The following is a 19,279-nucleotide window of genomic DNA, read 5'->3' on the forward strand; positions in this document are numbered from 1 at the left end:
AGTGCTATGCATGTATACTTGAAAGCACCATCCCACTGGGGCCAATGGAGCTTACTGCCAAGTAAGTGTACTTAGGACTAGTCTGGCAGAGCAATCCAAACTACAGGAAGCCAGCCTGATATACGCTGAGCTAAATTATGCCAGTGTGTTGGTGTTGTTGTTTAGTCATTTAGTCGTGTCCGGCTCTTCATGACCCCATGGACCAGAGCACACCAGGCACTTCTGTCTTCCACTGCGTCCCACAGTTTGGTCAAACTCATGCTGGTAGCTTCGAGAACACTGTCCAACCATCTCGTCCTCTGTCGTCCCCTTCTCCTTGTGCCCTCCATCTTTCCCAACATCAGGGTCTTTTCCAGGGAGTCTTCTCTTCTCATGAGGTGGCCAAAGTATTGGAGTCTCAGCTTCACGATCTGTTCTTCCAGTGAGCACTCAGGGCTGATTTCCTTCAGAATGGAGAGGTTTGATCATCTTGCAGTCCATGGGACTCTCAAGAGTCTCCTCCAGCACCATAATTCAAAAGCATCAATTCTTCGGCGATCAGCCTTCTTTATGGTCCAGCTCTCACTTCCATACATCACTACTGGGAAAACCATAGCTTTAACTATATGGACCTTTGTTGGCAAGGTGATGCCAGTGTAACTCACCTGTATTCAAAACTCAGTTCAGGAGCAGAGCTACTTTCAGCTGACCCAACTATTATTATTATTATTATTATTATTATTATTATTATTATTATTTGTATACCGGTCTTCATCCAAGATCACAGGGTCATTCACAACATAGAAATACAAAATGAGAACACACAACATATAATAAAGCAAAAACTATCCCCCTCCCAGAAACACAAAGGTCATATATTGGTTAATCAGCCAAAGGCCTGGATATAGAGGAATGTTTTCACCTGGTGCCTAAACATATGTCATGAAATTGCAGTATCTATGACTGAGACAGCTCAGTCAACCTATTCCAAAATCAGCTCATCCCTGGGGATCTTCAGTTTGGATTACTTTCTGAATCCATCTAAAATAATGGCCGACGGACATATCTCTAGGTAGTGAATTCTTAGTAAGTCTCTGGCATGGATTCTGGACACATCTTTCTATGTATTCCTTCTGTATTTAAGATACTTACTTAACACTTTAGTATGACCAATACTGCTCAAAAGCAAAGTATTTTTTACTGGTAACCCCAAAATAAGCCAGACTCTCTCCAGCATGCAATAAAAGAGATAAGGACAAATTTTCCCCACCAGCATACAAACCTGAAAAGACAGAGGATTTCAGAAGTCTTGAGATTGGAAATCTTAGGCTCTTGCATGTGCTTATTCTTTGCAAATTACTGCTAATGGGGTCTAATTACTTTGGAATGCTTTTTTTTTTAAAGGGTGTTTTGAATTCTATAATAGCATGAAAAAATACCTGATTTGCTCCCAGAAGCTATTTAAGCACAAAGCATGTCTCATTATAAACGTACTCTACCATTACCCTTGACAAACCTAGTTTGTTAATCAGAAAATAACATCATTCTCACGACAAAAGTGCTTGCTTGCTCAAGGCTTATGTGGACTGGCATGGAGTTAAGCTTGCTGTTTTCCAAGGACACATTCCTGTTGGTTTTTATCTTAATGGACAATTCAACATCCTAACCTTACTTGGTCAAGTCTATGGATGGGGGAGGATTTGGGTTCTTTCCACAATTTGAAGAAAACTTCCCAACTCCACGTCTGATGGACCATGCTCAGATTGGAATGTAGACTAGTGGAACAGCTCTACTTTTACAAACACCACTCCTAAATTTGCTGCTTTAACAGGTGTGCAGAGCACTGAAACTGAACCAAAATACAGTCGTTACTGATGTGTAGCATTTTGTTCTCATAATAATTAACGATGTATTTGAAAAGTCACTGACGTGAGTAATGGTTTAAACAGAACAAAGTGGCTTGCAACAATGCCCACCGTGTATATTACAATGTGGCCTGTTTTAGAAAACACTGAAAACATTGCCATGTTACATTCCTTCCCCACAAACTCTGACCTTCTACTTCTGGAAGTTGTGTACTTTCAATATCCTTCGTTGGGGTGGCAGGCTTCACCTTGGGTTTTCCTGAGGTCTCCTTCTTCTTCTCAATATCTTTAACTGCAAAGGTGGACAGAGTTAAAACAGGAACAGCTAAGCATAACAAACCCTGCATCCCAGTGATTAAAGGGGCTTCTTTAGATGAAATTACCATGTTGTGCTACATGAGGCAGTTTGTGTTCCATTTCTCCCATGCTCTAATTTTGAATTCTGTTGTTACCAACATATGCCTATTACATATATTAAAATGTTTAGACTCCTTTTTGGGTCCACATTAAAGGTAAAGGGACCCCTGACCATTAGGTCCAGTCGTGACCGACTCTGGGGTTGTGGTGCTCATCTTGCTTTATTGGCCGAGGGAGCCGGCATACAGCTTCCGGGTCATGTGGCCAGCATGACTAAGCCACTTCTGGCGAACCAGAGTGGCCCACGGAAACACCGTGGTACCTATTTATCTATTTGCACTTCAATGTGCTTTTGAACTGCTAGGTTGGTAGGAGCTGGGACTGAGCAATGGGAGCTCACCCCGTCACAGGGATTTGAACCGCCGACCTTCTGATCAGCAAATCCTAGGCTCTGTGGTTTAACCCACAGTGCCACCCGCGTCTAAACCCTAAAAGGCTTTATAAACCTAAACCAGCCCCTTAACTATTGGCTAATAGTGAATACAGTGCTAATGAAAGTCTTGTCTTTTTTCCAAGCTTTAATGAAGAAAAATGGTTCTTGGCGTTTCTGCCGAACTATTTTAATGTTACCCTTATCTGTTCTTCATTAGACTAGAAACAACCCTTTCAGATGCTTCTTATATCTCTGAATTCTTTTAAAGAAAAAACCAACACCCATCGTCATCAGTCTCCTCTGAATCCTCTCCAATTTGTACAGTCTTCCTAAAATGTGGAAAACTAAATATAGTCTTACTGCAGCAAGACCATGCCTCTATTATTGTGTAACCGACTTAATAAAAGCCATCTATTAAAAGCATTTGTTGGGGAGGAGGTGGCTGCATCTTATAAAAAAATCATGTTCTGCTCATGGCCCTCTTTCAGTCATGCTACTGATCTATCAGTTATACATTTCCCCTTTATATTTTTCATCCTTCCTTTGGGCCTTTTCACATATTATGGCTTGCTAGCGAAAAGACGCTCTTAAAGGCATCACAACCAAACCTTGGTTACAAAGTGAGGATATACACAATACACTTAATTTGCAAACACAAGTTTGTAAAACTCCAGTTTGTTCACACATTTTATTCTCTTGTTACTTAAAGTAAAGGTAAAGGGACCCCCTGACCATTAGGTCCAGTCGTGACCGACTCTGGGGTTGCGGCGCTCATCTCGCTTTCTTGGCCGAGGGAGCCGGCATACAACTTCCGGGTCATGTGGCCAGCACAACTAAGCCGCTTCTGGTGAACCAGAGCAGCACACAGAAACACCATTTACCTTCCCGCCGGAGTGGTACCTATTTCTCTACTTGCACTTTGACGTGCTTTCGAACTGCTAGGTTGGCAGGAGCAGGGACCGAGCAACGGGAGCTCATTCCGCCGCGGGGATTTGAACCGCCAACCTTCTGATTGGCAAGTCCTAGGCTCTCTGGTTTAACCCACAGTGCCACCCGCATCCCTCTCTTGTTACTTAGGCTTTAAATATGCATTGGTATGCATTTAGTAATGTTTTCTTTTGAAATGCTTAAGGTAGAAAAAATTGTTAACTTTGCTGCTTTTAATACGTATTCCGTAGCTGACCTCCTTTGTAATGTTTTATTTTGAAATCTTTGAGATGATATTTTAGTTTCCTGTTAGTTCTGTTGCTTTGAATGTATACTTTCTTCAGTAATGGTTTTATTCTGGATTGTTTTCTTTCAGTGTTTTAATGCAGCTTGTAAACCGCTTTGAGATTTTGTTCTTAAAAAATATAAAGCAGTATAGAAATGAAATGGAAAAGAATGGTAACAATAATATTATGTGAATCAGCCGCTAAAATAAGGATGAATATTCTGCTCTGGTCAGACCTCACCTGGAGTACTGTGTCCAGTTCTGGGCACCACAGTTCAAGAAGGACACTGACAAACTGGAACGTGTCCAGAGGAGGGCAACCAAAATGGTCAAAGGCCTGGAAACGATGCCTTATGAGGAACGGCTAAGGGAGCTGGGCATGTTTAGCCCGGAGAAAAGGAGGTTAAGGGGTGATATGATAGCCATGTTCAAATATATAAAAGGATGTCACATAGAGGAGGGAGAAAGGTTGTTTTCTGCTGCTCCAGAGAAGCGGACACGGAGCAATGGTTCCAAACTACAAGAAAGAAAATTCCACCTAAACATTAGGAAGAACTTCCCTGATAGTAAGAGCTGTTCGACAGTGGAATTTGCTGCCAAGGAGTGTGGTGGAGTCTCCTTCTTTGGAGGTCTTTAAGCAGAGGCTTGACAACCATATGTCAGGAGTGCTCTGATGGTGTTTCCTGCTTGGCAGGGGGTTGGACTCGATGGCCCTTGTGGTCTCTTCCAACTCTATGATTCTATGATCTCAGTGGTCTTAAGAAATGTTAGCTATCTGCCACATTTCTCAGAGAGTTGCTGCTTGTCTCTTGAAGCAAAAGCAGTTACAGGGCACCTTAAGTTTTTGTGGTCTGCAGTCTACTTTAACAGATGTATGACCTGTTATCCTGATTTTCAAGTATATCTACTCTTGGGGTGGGGAAATTATTTTATTTTTTAGATTTATATACTGCAATTCATCAAAATATCTTGGGGCTTTTCACAAGGTAATGCATTCTTCATCGTGCTGCATGTGTTAATTGGCTTACCGATGTTGGTACACCTGTGTTGTCAACACAATTGTGTTTATTTATTTATTGTGAATTACCACTGTTAATAAGACACTTATCACTGCGTCTATGTTTTAGCATTTCATTTCCCTCTGACTTCGCTGTTTCCCACCTCCTCCCAATGCCAACCATGTGTACATATTTACCTGCAACTCAAGATAACAGTTGTCTGCAAAAGCTTATGACATGGCAAACATGTCAATAAACACACAAGACGTAACCGGCTGTACTTTTGAATAAATAAGGTATACTATTCATTGTATCAAATTGTAAATTTCAACAGAAGTAGCTCATAAAGTTCAATGAAAAAAGCAGAAGACCCAGTGGATCAGTTCATTCTCTAATCAGTTCATGCATAAGGTCCATGCATGTATAAGTGTCTATTCCACCTGTGTGTTCATAGAGTCCAACAGTCCACATGAAAGGTTGTTACAGTTCCACAGAATCCTTTCACAGAGTCTAAGAGAAGGATTTCCGGAATATTAGCCTTGTTTCGCTGTCCTGGGCTTCATCAGTAGCACAAACTCTAGGTTTATAAGCTTTATGAGCTACTTCTGTTGAAATCTACAATTTGATACAATGAATAGTATACCTTATTTATTCAAAAGTACAGCCAGTTATGTCTTGTGTGTTTATTAAATATGTTTCATGTAACCAGAGGTTTGTTGTTGTTTTGCAAATGGCAAACATGTCAGTCTTTAAGGTGCCCGCAGAACTCTTATCCATTTACAGCACATCCATATTTAAGGCGGGCTCCAAGAGGCACAAGATGTCTGATTTCATTCAGACAAGCCGTTATACTTCCATGCGGACGTCTCGCTGCAGCCAATAAACACAGACCAAAGCCAAGCTTTGGAATATACTGTCAGCCTTGCATTCTAAATCACACTGTCAACCTTTCCGGTGGAATTAAGCAACTCTGAAAACAACCACAGCTAATAACTCAGAGCCTGGATCAACCATTCAACAGTTTGCTCTTTAACTTTAAAGCAGCATGTGGCTTGGCGGTTTTCTTGCATCAGAGTGTTATATCAAATAATACAGCCAGTTATGATGAGGAATGGCTCTGAGAGAGCTTGGCCCAGCTTCTCTTCATCAACAGTCATCAGGCCTCTGCCAATGGATGCAGGATTTCCTTCTGGGTCCAGACTCATATATTTTAGGGGTCACTGCCAGTGACCCACCCAGGGTTGCAGCTGGGGGGGTGATGTGGGCCCCCGCCAGGGGCACAGGCAATTGGGGCGCACAAAATTGGCTAAAAATATGTTCATAAATATAAATATTGATTATTGCCTGTTAAGAAATGGTTTTAAATAGAGGGTGGAGGTTGGAGGAGAGGCGGAAAGAAGAGCTAATTTGTCTGTGGTTGGGGGGGGCGCAATCTGAATGGTTCTGCCAGGGGCGCAAGATCATCTAGCTACAGCTCTGGACCCACAGCACCAATGGGCACAGAAATGAACTAGGGAAAGCACTGGCCTCAAGAGGCAGAGACACGGAAGGGAAGATCTGATTGCATACCAGATAAGCGTCCAAGTCACACCACTCGGTTGTAGCAGAGAGCCTGCTCTGTGAGTTTGCCAGGGATGTCGCAGGCTACCAAAATCTCTGAGCAAATGCACACACCACACATATTGGATCCCACCTGTACTCTGGTTTACATCTGACGGGAGAAGTCCACTGGTCCATACTTGGCTCTGCACCTAGAGGGTATATGCTAGGGCTGCCATTCGTCTGGGTTTTCCTGGAAACATCCAGGAATTGGGAAGGAAAATGGCGTCCAGGAATATTTTTGCAGAATTGTCAAGGGGGGTGATTTTTTGTTGTCGTTAAATCCTTTTAAAAAATCTGAAAAAGCTCAACAACTTCGACCTAATAAAATAAAATTATAAAGGCTCAACAACTTTGTCCGGATTTTCCACTTTGGGGAATATGGCAACGCTAGTATATGCTCCAGCTCAAAGGTTTTTAAGATCAGTGTCTGGAGTTGGGAGAACTCAGACAGGTACCTTAGGACTCCATATTATGTACAGTGGTCCCTCGGTTTTCGAACATCTCCATTGACGAACATTTCAGTTTTCAAACGCCGTAAACCCAGAAGTAAATGCTTTGGTTTTCGAACACGCCTTGAAAGTCGAACATGACCACGTGGCTTCTGCTGAGGGCAAGATCCTGCACCCTAGCTGTCGGCTATTGAGTTTTCGGTTTTCAAACGTTTCAGAACTCAAACAGTCTTCCAGAACAAATTATGTTCGAAAACCAAGGTATCACTGTACTGTGAATGTCACATAAGAAAAGCAGCATCTGCCATATGCCAATTTGTGCTGTTGGTCCATTTAGCTTAGTATGGTCTACACTGACTGGCAGCAGCCTTCCAGAGGCCCATACTGGGGCAGCCCTAGCTGGAGATACTGGGAATTGAACCTGCAACCTTCTGCACACAAAGCTGATACTCTACCGCTGAGTTCTCCCGCTGAACTAAACGGCCTTGGTCCAGTTTATCTGAAGAAGCGTCTCCACCCCCATCGTTCTACCTGGACACTGAGGTCCAGCACGAGGGCCTTCTGGCGGTTCCCTCACTGTGAGAAGCCAAGTTATAGGAAACCAAGCAGAGGGCCTTCTCGGTAGTGGCACCCGCCCTGTGGAATGCCCTCCCACCAGATGTCAAAGAGAACAACAACTACCAGACTTTTAGAAGACATCTGAAGGCAGCCCTGTTTAGGAAAGCTTTTAATGTTTGATGTAGTACAGTATTTTAATTTATTTTTTTTAAGCCGCCTAGATTGGCTGGGGAAGCCCAGCCAGATGGGCGGGGTATAAATAAATTATTATTATTATTATTATTATTATTATTATTATTATTATTATACTAAGGCCCTTGCCCAAAGGCAGTGGTTCTCCAGAGTCTTATGCAGGGGGTTTTTCTGCCACTTATTAGTTAGTATTTTAAACTATCTCTTTCCCCATCCTCATTTCTTATGGTGAACTTGCAGCATGCAAAGCATGTGTTCTGCCACAGAGCTATGAGCTGGAACTGGAGAAGCTGGAGTTCTCTAAGTATGAGATAAAGTATGGCTGCATTACCCAGGGAAGAGCTCAGAGGGTGCAAATCATTGTCACACTATTACAACCATTCCATAATCAGAAGCCAGATGGAATGAACTCCCCACTATTCCTGCTACGCACTGTTCTGGAGGTTCTCTTGCCCTTCCACCAAGCTGATTTGTGGGTTGTGTTGGAATTGGTGGGTAAGCCCCAGTTACACTAGCAGGACTCATTGCATTGGCTCCTACTAACACAACTGTTTAGTTGAATCTGGCTCCCCGTGTCTGCACCAGCCTTGGGGGCTTTTCTTTTCAAGTTTGGATCCTTGATTCCAAGACTCTGCGGTGTGATGACAGGCAAGAAAGCACACATTCCACATTGCAAAACACATTTCAAATGCTCATCTCGAAAACCAGCCTCTTGCAAAGCCCTGTGAGAAACGTAGATAACGGGAGAGAAAACATACTTCGGAACTGGCCTTGAGCTGCTTTGCTTTCCTGATCCTTAGCAAGAGCCACAATCTGAACCGTATAGCCCTGATCGGGGATAAGGCCTTGAATAATTGCTTTGTTTGCATTGTTTTGAAGAGTGAGCTCGTTGGTTTTTCCACCTGCCGGAAAGGGGAAAAAAAGACCAGAGTTGCATTTTTAATTTAAAAACAAAAATAGCACAGAGATCCACATTTTTGTATGTGCATGCAATGTTCCTGTTTCATAAAGGCAACATAAATCCACAGTTAAACTATATAAACATGCAAAGCTGTCTTATAACAAATCAGAACAGTCCCATTTGTTCCAGAATTTTTTGTGTGTAACTTTCCAAGGAAAAAGGCACTCTGCATTCCATTACCCGCACCCCACCCAAACCCCTCCAAAATCCTAAAGTAGTTATTAAAGCCTCTTTAGATTCCAGCTTGGATATGGAGATACATAAATAAGTAGCTCTATGCATTCATATATTCTTCAACACAATACGATACATCCTTGGCATAAGTTTAAACTTTAAATCGTGTTTCTACCTGTCTCCTCACTGGGAAATTACTCGTTAATCCTTTGCAATCATAGGCAGCAAAGTTACAGAGCCTTGAGCAATCTGGGATCCCTTTCCATAATGTGAAGCACTACATTTGAAATGTTTACACTACAAAACAAAAGGGATGGAGTCTGTATGCCTGGATAAAAGGTAAAGGGACCCCTGACCATTAGGTCCAGTCGTGGCCGACTCTGGGGTTGCAGTGCTCATCTCACTTTATTGGCCAAGGGAGTTGGCGTACAGCTTCTGGGTCATGTGGCCAGCATGACTAAGCCGCTTCTGGTGAACCAGAGCAGCGCACGGAAATGCCGTTTACCTTCCCGCTGGAGCGATACTTATTTATCTACTTGCACTTTGACATGCTTTCGAACTGCTAGGTTGGCAGGAGCAGGGACCGAGCAATGGGAGCCCACCCCATCGTGGGGATTCAAACCACTGACGTTCTGATCGGCAAGTCCTAGGCTCTGTGGTTTAACACACAGTGCCACCCGCGTCCCTATGGCTGGATATAAACCCCAAATAAAAAGTGTTGCTTGTAGAAAACTAGCATGTCAAGAAGAAACATTCCTAAGGCATCATTCAAGCATCATTGCTCAACCCACATTATGAAGCTGTACATGCAGGTCCTGCTTTATGAACACAGTACTTTTCCTGGAAGTTGTTCATTAGGCAACTGTTTGCATAGCAAGTTGGCAAGTTCTGTTCACATAATGAGTTGATGAGTTCCATTGATTCCTATGGGGAAATTTCTAATGTGTTCCCAACCACAGAATCTGCAGTGGTTTGGCTACAAATTCCTCGTGTTGGCATGAGTGAATTTTTGCACAGTGAACATTCGTAAAGTGGGACCTGTGTCTATTATTTTTGTGAATTCATACCTGCTGAACTTTAGAGTCATCTTGGCATGTAGCAAGAGGGCATGACTCACCACCCCTAATATCACCAAATGCAAACGGACAAGGTCTGTTTATAAGGGAGTAGGAAATGGTGGAGAAATCTGATTTGGCTACATTTAATGTCAAATCTATCAAATGTGGACTTCCTGAAACTATATGTGAAATGAAACGCAGCTATCCTTTGAAATTTGCACTTATCCAAATTTTGCAATGCAGTTCCCCAACCAAAAAATGTTTACAAAGATTCATGAAATGGGGAAAAAGTGCATTAAAATGATGATATTATTGAAGAATAACAAATACACACCACATTAATGAAAACTGCTTGCAAAAATGTGTACATTAGTCAAAACTGCATACAGCTGATGTGTTTATTAGGAGAAATTCAGACCAAAATGCTGGTGGATTTTATGAGGATTTTTAAAAAAAGAAATTGCAATTTCTGCAAAATGTGGAGAACCGAAATTTGAAAGAATGAGAAACTCAGAGAAATGAAATTGACAGGTCCTTCCATCCCTTTAAGTGGGTGGCTTGCAAGCCTAAGAGAAGACTTATCTGCATCCAACACCAGAAGATTCTGGTGGAACCAGTTCTACGGCTAGAGAGGTAGGGCTCCTTACAGCCTCCTAAGGGTTCAAGTCTCATGAAAGAGAAAGGAACAGAGACTCTGGCATAGCTTGGATTGCAAAGAATGATAGTTTATTTAGGCATGGACATAACTCCAGAAAGGGAAGCTTAAAGTTGCCAGATAGTGACTCTCAAAAACGTTTTATTGTTATTATTTAAATGAGTGAAGGTTAAACTTTTTGGCAGCTAGGTCAAAATCTGTACAAGTCCCATATACCCTCAGAGGCAGCAGAAGCAATGTCCCAATCTGAACACTGTGGGAGAAATGTTTGCATCGATTCATACAGCTAGCATGGCAAGCAGCTTGCGACCATATTGATGGGGTTGATTGTGAAATGTCTGGTCCATGGAATTGCTACATGACAATGGCAGTCTCCCACACACAGGCTTAGTCAGGCCTGCCAGACCTCCCCATTTGGCCCATGAGGCTGTCTCAGCCAAGCCATGCCTTGTGTATCATACGACATCAGGTGTCGAAGGTGAGGAAGTTAAAAGCAGGGCTTTGAGGCATCACTGATCAGTTGCACCTGGAAAGTCCAGTGCACCAAGTTCTGCAAGCCCAGACAATCAGCTGATCACTCAGGTTTGCAAGCACTGTCCCTAACGGTTTGGTTTTGAGCAGCTCCGTGTTTGCAGTTCAGAACGGTTAACTGCCAAACTCTTCAGAACAGGCATGTTGCAGACATAAGGCATGCTCTCACTGAACAGCCTTTAACCTTTTGCAAACATTGTCTAACTAGGCAAAAGAGTAGGTTTAGAGGAATAGTCCAAATATATGGTGTTCTCCCCCAAATATACCTTTGATCGCTGCATGAAGCAAGCACAACTTCTTCAATTTCTTTACAGAATGATATCTCTTCAGTTAACACTATCCTCAAGGGCAAACTACAAGTTACACAGAGATGTGCGTAAGGAAGCGCCAACTGTTTCTGGGGTTTTTTTTTAATCAGCTGGGCTTGCTGATTAAAAAGGGCTTGCTAAAGGCTTGCTAAAGGCTGCAGTTCTGGGCTTGCTAAAGGCTGCAGTTCTGAGCTCAGCAGAAACAGAAGCATGATGCTGGATTTCTGCTGAATTTTAAAAGAATCCAGGCTGCATGATGTGTATAACATGCAATTTCCCCCTCAGTTACAATAATACTGTGAGTATTGAGCTAATGGAGTCTTGCATGCTCGCATAACGGTAATTCCAACTTCAACTGTAAACTTTTTCCAAGGCCTTTGCACAAGCAGACTGTGTGAGTGAACAAGCTAACTGGGTAGGCCTGGTTTGCAAGTCTCGCCTAGCCAAACCATGGTTACAGCTTGTGGTTAGCCTGGACAGAGTTAAACCATGAGCCCGGGTTCAGTGTGCTATCCCATACTATTCAGAGCATTTCCCTGTCACTAGGGGTGCCAACTTACCATACTTTTCTGTGTATAAGACAAGGTTTTTTTACTCTAAAATAATGTTCACAAACGTGCTTCATAGGTAAAGGTAAAGGGACCCCTGACCATTAGGTCCAGTCATGACCGACTCTGGGGTTGCGGCACTCATCTTGCTTTATTGGCCGAGGGAGCCGGCGTACAGCTTCCGGGTCATGTGGCCAGCATGACTAAGCTGCTTCTGGCAAACCAGAGCAACACACGGAAATGCCGTTTACCTTCCCACTGGAGTGGTACCTATTGATCTACTTGCACTTTGACGAGCTTTCGAACTGCTAGGTTGGCAGGAGCAGGGACCGAGCAACGGGAGCTCACCCTGTCGCGGGGATTCGAACCGCCAACCTTCTGATCGGCAAGTCCTAGGCTCTGTGGTTTAACCCACAGCACCACCCACCTCATCTTAAACATGGATAGTGAATGGGGAGGAGAGGGTGATTGGCTGCAGCCGTGAGCAGGAGATTGTTAGCTGCTAGAAGAGCTGCTTTGGATTGGCTGCTGCTGCTCTAATTGGGTTGGTGATTGGTTTCTGCAGCAAAGACTGCTGTGGATTGGCTGCCGCTGCCGTGATTGGTGGCTGCTGTTCTGGGACGTGCGCGATTGTCAGCGGACAGCTTTTCTCAGTTGGGTTAGTGAATTTCTGCTGGGGAAAGGTTCGTTGGGGATCAGCTGTTGCTGCGGCAAGTGGGCAGTGGATTGGTGGTTGCTGGCGATTGTCAGCATTGGTGCTGCGGGTGAGCAATTTCTGGCAATTCCCCCCCCCCCCCGAAAAAAGCTGTACAACTCTGGATACCCCCCCCTCAAAAAAGCTCAACAACTCTGAGCCACTTCCCCCCATTTTCTTAAAATTGAGTCCCCCAAAATAGGGGGCATCTTATACATGGGGAGTCTTATGCACGGAAAAGTACAGTAAATAAAATATAGGGCAGGGGGATTATGCCCTGCATAGTTGATCACATGACGGGACTCACCCTCACTATTTGAATGGCAATGTCCATCAACTTTGAGGGGGCCCAGCCCCTTCATATATCTTCTTGGGAGGAGGCGAAGGGACCTCAGCCCCTAGGAGTAGGCTCCGATGCCTGTTGTTTTCCTTAGAGCAAAGCATCTGATAGGAAGTGGGGAGAAAGCAGCTTTGTTGTTGCTGCCAAGACAATAGCTTAGAATGAAAGAACAATGCCTCAGCGATGCCAAGTGTAGAACCAGCCTAGGCTTTTAGCTCAGTGACTTGTCAAAATAAATAAATGGGTCTGGGCTGGGCTGCTGTTGTCCCATCTTCAATGGACAAATCTCTCATCAGGTTCTTTGGAGCTCAGCTTGAAAACTGGCAATACTGGGGAAAGGCAGCATTTCACCCCCCCCCTCCCCTTACCTGCATTTGGAGTCACGAGGAGTCTATATCCATCAATCTGCCCTTTAGGGGCTTTCCATGAAATCTGAACACTGTCATGAGCAACAACAGTGTATCTTAATCTCGACGGCGGGGCCACTGAAAGGGAAGCAAAAATATAAGCACTGAAGGACTTACCGCACTTCGTTTAAAACTTAAGATTACAGCACATACAGACATTCAAATTAAACAAGAGACGACACAATTTTCAGACAAGACAAAGGATGCGGGTTATCAGGAGAGTCCCGTGATGAGCGTCTATTAGTTTGTAAAACGACGTTGAAATACGTCAAGGTGAATTATCAGTTCCCAAAGACATAAGCTACACAATAAATGTAAAAAAGCACTATTGTCCCCACAGGGAAAGACAAGAAACGTTGGGGTTAGAGGTTAAAACATCCTAGTTTAGCAAGCAAAGTCAATGCACAAACTTTATTTTGGTGTGTATTATCTGTTCTTTGTTATGTTATGGTGCAGGGAACATTCTAATGGGCTCTTTATAGCTTTTGGGGGTCTCCTGGAGAGTAGGGAGGTGGAGATTGCTCAAGGTCATATTGTGAAAGACTTGGGAAGGCATGAGTTTTGAGTATGTTTTATAGTGCATGCAGGAAAAAGGAGCATTGTAATTTTCAAAGGGTGGCGGGTGGACCAAGTTAACAACATGGAATACACTGATTCGCTGGTGCTCCCGAGCCTACCAGCAATTAAGTGTGCTAGAAGTCCCTTAGTTTTAGGCAGAATGTCACTTAGAAGAGGTCTACTCTGTAACTGCTTTGCAGATGACTAAAGCAATAATTTTTAACAAAATAAACATAAATATGCCCAACTGACATGGCTTCCCACCGATGGACCCTACAAATTTTAGTCCTTTGAAATTCTGATCCAGAGAATTTCCAGACTATTTAAAATTGCCAGAATTCCCATGAGAGGTGTGGAAAAGCCATAGCAGTTAATTTATTTGACGTGGCTGTGTAGGCAATCCTGTATGCTGGTACAACATTTTAAAAAGACGTCCCATAGTGCACATACCACCACCACCCCCGGCAAATACATCTATTCCTGATATCAGAATCACAGATCTGCCTGTAGCCAAGCACTGCACAATTTGCAATCCACTCAATCAAACCAGGAGCTTAACAACCTGTGGTTGGGTGCTGCTTGAGGCTGTAGAGACAGTAGGTTGTCAGAGATCTAGAAAGCCATCATACGCAGCTGGTGAGCTGGGTTTGGCAGGGGAGACAGGTTGTGCAGACTTGCCTTGGAGTTCAAAATAACTAGCAAGGCACAAGCCTCGCAAATTGCCTGGAGTGCAATGGCATATGAGCAACTCTATTTCTCCGCCCAGTACCACGCCTTCCTCTGCTAAACGTGGCAAGGTAAAGGTAAAGGTACCCCTGCCTGAACGGGCCTGTCTTGACAGACTCTGGGGTTGTGCGCCCATCTCACTCAAGAGGCCGGGGGCCAGCGCTGTCCGGAGACACTTCCGGGTCACGTGGCCAGCGTGACAAAGCTGCATCTGGCGAGCCAGCGCAGCACACGGAAACGCCGTTTACCTTCCCGCCAGTAAGCGGTCCCTATTTATCTACTTGCACCCGGGGGTGCTTTCGAACTGCTAGGTTGGCAGGCGCTGGGACCGAGCAACGGGAGCGCACCCCACCGCAGGGATTCGAACCGCCGACCTTTCGATCGGCAAGCTATAGGCTTAATGGTTTAGACCACAGCGCCACCCGTATCCCTAATGAAGGGGATACGGGTTTCAAATTAATTCACTACTAGACCTTCAGCTGCCAGGCAAGCCACCCGCGCCCTAAAACGTGGCAAGCAATTCCACCTTCACCCTATGCCTGCCTCGCTCATCCTTGCCAAACCAAAACTTCCAATTTCCTAACCCTACAATATCCTCAAGCTTTCCACTGCAATGCCCTATTGCTCCTTCCCATCTCAGCCATTCAACTTGGTGAGGTTGCTGCATCATCAGCAAAAGAAATGGGAAGCCGTTGTGCTTGAAATGGTATTAAAAGGCTTCTCCTTCTCGTGTGTGGCCCATGCACATCCATGCATGAACTGATCAGGAGCTGCAAAAGTCTTACATGAAGGCACCTTTTGGGCTTCCTTCTCTGCGCCTGAACATCCCAGCAGTTCAGAGCAACTTCACATAATTGATGTATGTGCTAACTTTTTTAAATAATGAAGCTGAGCCCCAAAGCAAACCAGAAAAGTAACATGTGCACACACACACAGAATACATAAATCCTACCATTAAAATATCAGGCCAGTTTAATGCCCAACCGCACTTCCCCCAGTTCATCTGAGCAACTGTAAGAAGTGACTGGTCTTGTATATAGCCTCAAAAGGAATTTAATATACATGACAGCAACTGAGCAATTCAGGCAAGCAGAGACAAGCAACGTGAGCTGGATAAATGGAGTCAGAGAGAGGAATTGCAGAGAATAGGCCAGCTTTGTCACATCTCAGTTAGGTGTGCTCCCAGCAACCAAGCTACATGACCAGCAGAATCACATCTGAGATAGCTTTTCCGAGCTCTACCACTCCAGACATATTTGAACTGCCTTTACCGTGACATGGTGCTCCCTTGCTCGCTCTCACGCACAAACAATGAAACATACAATCTCTTTTCTGCAGTCTGAGTGGTACAGTTTAGAAAGAGTTGCACTATGTGATTCTGCTGATGAGGGTGAAAATGCCCTAATAGTGGGGTCTTACTATCACCACAGGGACGCAGCTGGCGCTGTGGGTTAAACCACAGAGCCTAGGACTTGCTGATCAGAAGGTCGGCGGTTTGAATCCCCACGACGGGGTGAGCTCCTGTTGCTCGGTCCCTGCTCCTGCCAACCTAGCAGTTCGAAAGCATGTCAAAGTGCAAGTAGATAAATAGGTACCGCTCCGGTGGGAAGGTAAACAGCATTTCCATGAGCTGCTCTGGTTTGCCAGAAGTGGCTTAGTCATGCTGGCCACATGACCCGGAAGCTGTACGCCGGCTCTCTCGGCCAATAAAGCGAGATGAGCGCCGCAACCCCAGAGACTGCCATGACTGGACCTAATGGTCAGGGTTCCCTTTACCTTTACTATCACCACCCCAAGCCTTTGGGTAAGCCATACATATGCATTTCAATACAAACAAATAAACAAGACTGAGTACCTGAGCAATCCATGCTTACTCAGAATCTGGTGGAACAATGGTGGAAGTGCCCATAAAAACAAAAGGGTAAAAGACAAGGATCCAAAACCAACAGCACTTGAGTTCTCAACTAAATGCCAGGGGCAACCTCACCAAGCAATTGAGACAAAACTTTTTAATGATTTGTTTGTGCGGAGGTTAGACAATGTTGCATCTGGTGGAAGTGTCAGGGTGCAACTCAGCTTGTGTTGCAGGCTGATCTATCTGCGTGAAAACAAAAAAAAATCCTTCCAGTAGCACCTTAAAGACCAACTAAGTCAGTTCTTGGTATGAGCTTTCGTGTGCATGCACACTTCTTCAGATATATCTGCGTGAGAAAGGGTAGCTAGAAAGAGGAACCATTTTGCTTCCTCGAGTGTCCTGAGCTGATCTCGCTTCACTGTTAGACCGATGCTGAAGTCACTTCCTGCTTTCCTACACTTCCTATTTCTTCTTCAAGTGTCAGGGTGCAACTCAAAACAGTGCATTTCTGTCACTTTCCTTATTGCAAGAACACCATTGCAATGATACAACCTGAACTTGCTACAAAATGTGATTAGATCCTACCACAAAATAGCAACAGGAGCCCCCAAGTTGAAGCGGGGGGGGGGGGCGCGGAGCAGAGATCACTTCTTAAGACCTGCCATTTGCATTTCAAAGGAAGCTCACAGTCCTGAGGTTGCTCAGGCTTTTTGTGGCGATTTACATAAAACAGGCATGTCCAACAGGTAGAGCATGATCTACCGGTAGATCACTGGACGTCTGCGGTAGATCACTGGTAGATCATTGACTCCCCCAAAGAAGCTGAACAACTGTGGCTCCCCTAAAACAAGCTTAACATTTTTCCTCCTCCCTGAAAAAACTCAAAAACTGTGACCCAAACCCCCCCAAAATGGGCCTTCCTCCTTCCTAAAAAAAAATCTCAACAACTTTGACCTGAACCCCCCAAAAAGGGGGTAGATCACTGTCAGTTTTTAACTCTGAGAGTAGATCGCAGTGTCTTGAGAGTTGGCCACCCCGACATAAAAATTATGTACATTAATTGGATTAACACAAGTACAGTGGTACCTCGGGTTAAGAACTTAATTCGTTCCGGAGGTCCGTACTTAACCTGAAACTGTTCTTAACCTGAAGCACCACTTTAGCTAATGGGGCCTCCTGCTGCCACTGTGCCGCCACTGCACGATTTCTGTCCTCATCCTGAAGCACAGTTCTTAACCCGAGGTAGTATTTCTGGGTTAGCAGAGTCTGTAACCTGAAGCGTCTGTAACCTGAAGCGTATGTAACCTGAGGTACCACATCTAGTATGCTGCCACACTTACACGCTGGCTTGAGAAGAGCTGACAGCGTCGTCAATTTGCACTCATTGGCCTGACCCTACCTTACCAATAACCCCACCTTTCAAATCTGCAGTGAGAAAGACTGAGGGATCAGCCCTCTCTTGGGTGACCAAGAGTCCAGAGGGGGGTTGTGCTACACTCAGGTGATCAGGGTCATGCTATACTTCTAGTGATCAGCAGTGGCACAAGTCATTATATAGCATGCTGATGACTGGTGGTTGCTGCTAAGAGGTAGGGTCCTTCCACTTGGCCATTGCAGAATCTTGGGTTGTGCAGAGGTTGTTAGTGGCAGCCTCTGGAATCGGACCAAGATGGTCTGTCCAAATTAATTCACATCAGTATCTGTGAGATTAAAAGGTTGCCTGACCTTCTCTGGAATGTGCTCATGGCTTTGCTTAAAAGATGCTCACCACACCCACAAATATCCATCAGCTGTAACGACCAACAGATAACCTTGGGCCAAGAGGAAACACACCAACCACCTCCACAGATCTTTGAAAATGTGGACCTCTTTTGGGGCAGGGGTGAAGGGATGGAAGGGGAGGAGAAATATAACAACAATGAGATAAGTGGCCTGCTGAAAATTTAGTGTATCAGATTCATATTGAAGTAACTGCGTGGTTCTCTGACACATTTTAGAAAACTCAGCCGACTGCTGTTACAAAAGGCAACACTGAATTCATTTTCAAAGTGTGAGACTCTCAATCTCAGGGCTGCAAAAGTTTCCTGCATTGCAGGGGGTTGGATTAGATGATTCAGGATCTCCAATGATGGGGTGAACCAGAGAAGAATGAACCAAGAGATATGACTAGCACCAAGAGAGGTTCATTAAAATATGAAATTACATTGACTAATTAATTCACTTTGTCCCTCTTAAGCAAGGGGGAGCACAGACCCCCCCATCCTGTTGATCATCTGACATCATAAATAGGTCAGCTGATTGATAGATGGGCCGTCCCACCCACCTGCCAAAGTTGACCCATTGGGGAGGAAGAGATAGTAACCATCTGAGCTCTCTGTTCATCAGCTGGAGAGCAGAGTTTTCAATCCTGCTCTCTGCAGGGGTCTGAGCAGGCTTTAACCCTCCCTGCAAGCTGGGAGGCTAAACTCTTTTGCTTTGGATACACACAGTAGTTTCCTGTGGATAACTGGCCAGCTCAGCCAATGAGGAATTGAACTGTGCCCATCAGCTGACATCACTCACCCATTAGTGTGACACTACCTGATTGACAGGTGGATGTGACTTTGGGAGAAATGGCCTCACAGGCCAAATTGACATGTAAATAGGAGGTTCCTCACTCCTGCTATTAAGCGTAAGCCTACTGAGAAGCAGACATTTCAGTGCGCCTTGGCTTACTCACAAGTAAAATTGGTATAGAATTACAGCCTAAATAAACCTTTGGTTTATTTGATTATCAGGAACTTTTTAATGTTTGGTGCCTTATTATGTTTTATGTATT

General features: G+C 44.4%; 1 protein-coding gene across 5 annotated transcripts in view; it reads right to left on the bottom strand.

The window, feature by feature from the left end:
* Positions 1-19,279, bottom strand: part of COL14A1 (collagen type XIV alpha 1 chain) — a 134,757-nt gene that overhangs the window by 101,854 nt on the left and 13,624 nt on the right. For 4 of the 5 annotated variants that reach the window (XM_083748866.1, XM_083748867.1, XM_083748864.1 and 1 more), the window contains exons 3-5: positions 13,284-13,400; positions 8,405-8,548; positions 2,035-2,136 (exon numbers count right to left, since the gene is read on the bottom strand). The exons of the other annotated variant lie outside the window; for it this stretch is intronic. In XM_083748866.1, the coding sequence (XP_083604992.1) occupies positions 2,035-2,136; positions 8,405-8,548; positions 13,284-13,400 (363 nt within the window). The remainder of the gene's footprint in view (positions 1-2,034; positions 2,137-8,404; positions 8,549-13,283; positions 13,401-19,279) is intronic. 5 annotated transcript variants of the gene reach the window in all.

The sequence above is a fragment of the Podarcis gaigeae genome (genome assembly GCF_964106915.1).
Source record: "Podarcis gaigeae genome assembly, chromosome: 7".
In the NCBI taxonomy this organism is placed as follows: Eukaryota; Metazoa; Chordata; class Lepidosauria; order Squamata; family Lacertidae; genus Podarcis; species Podarcis gaigeae.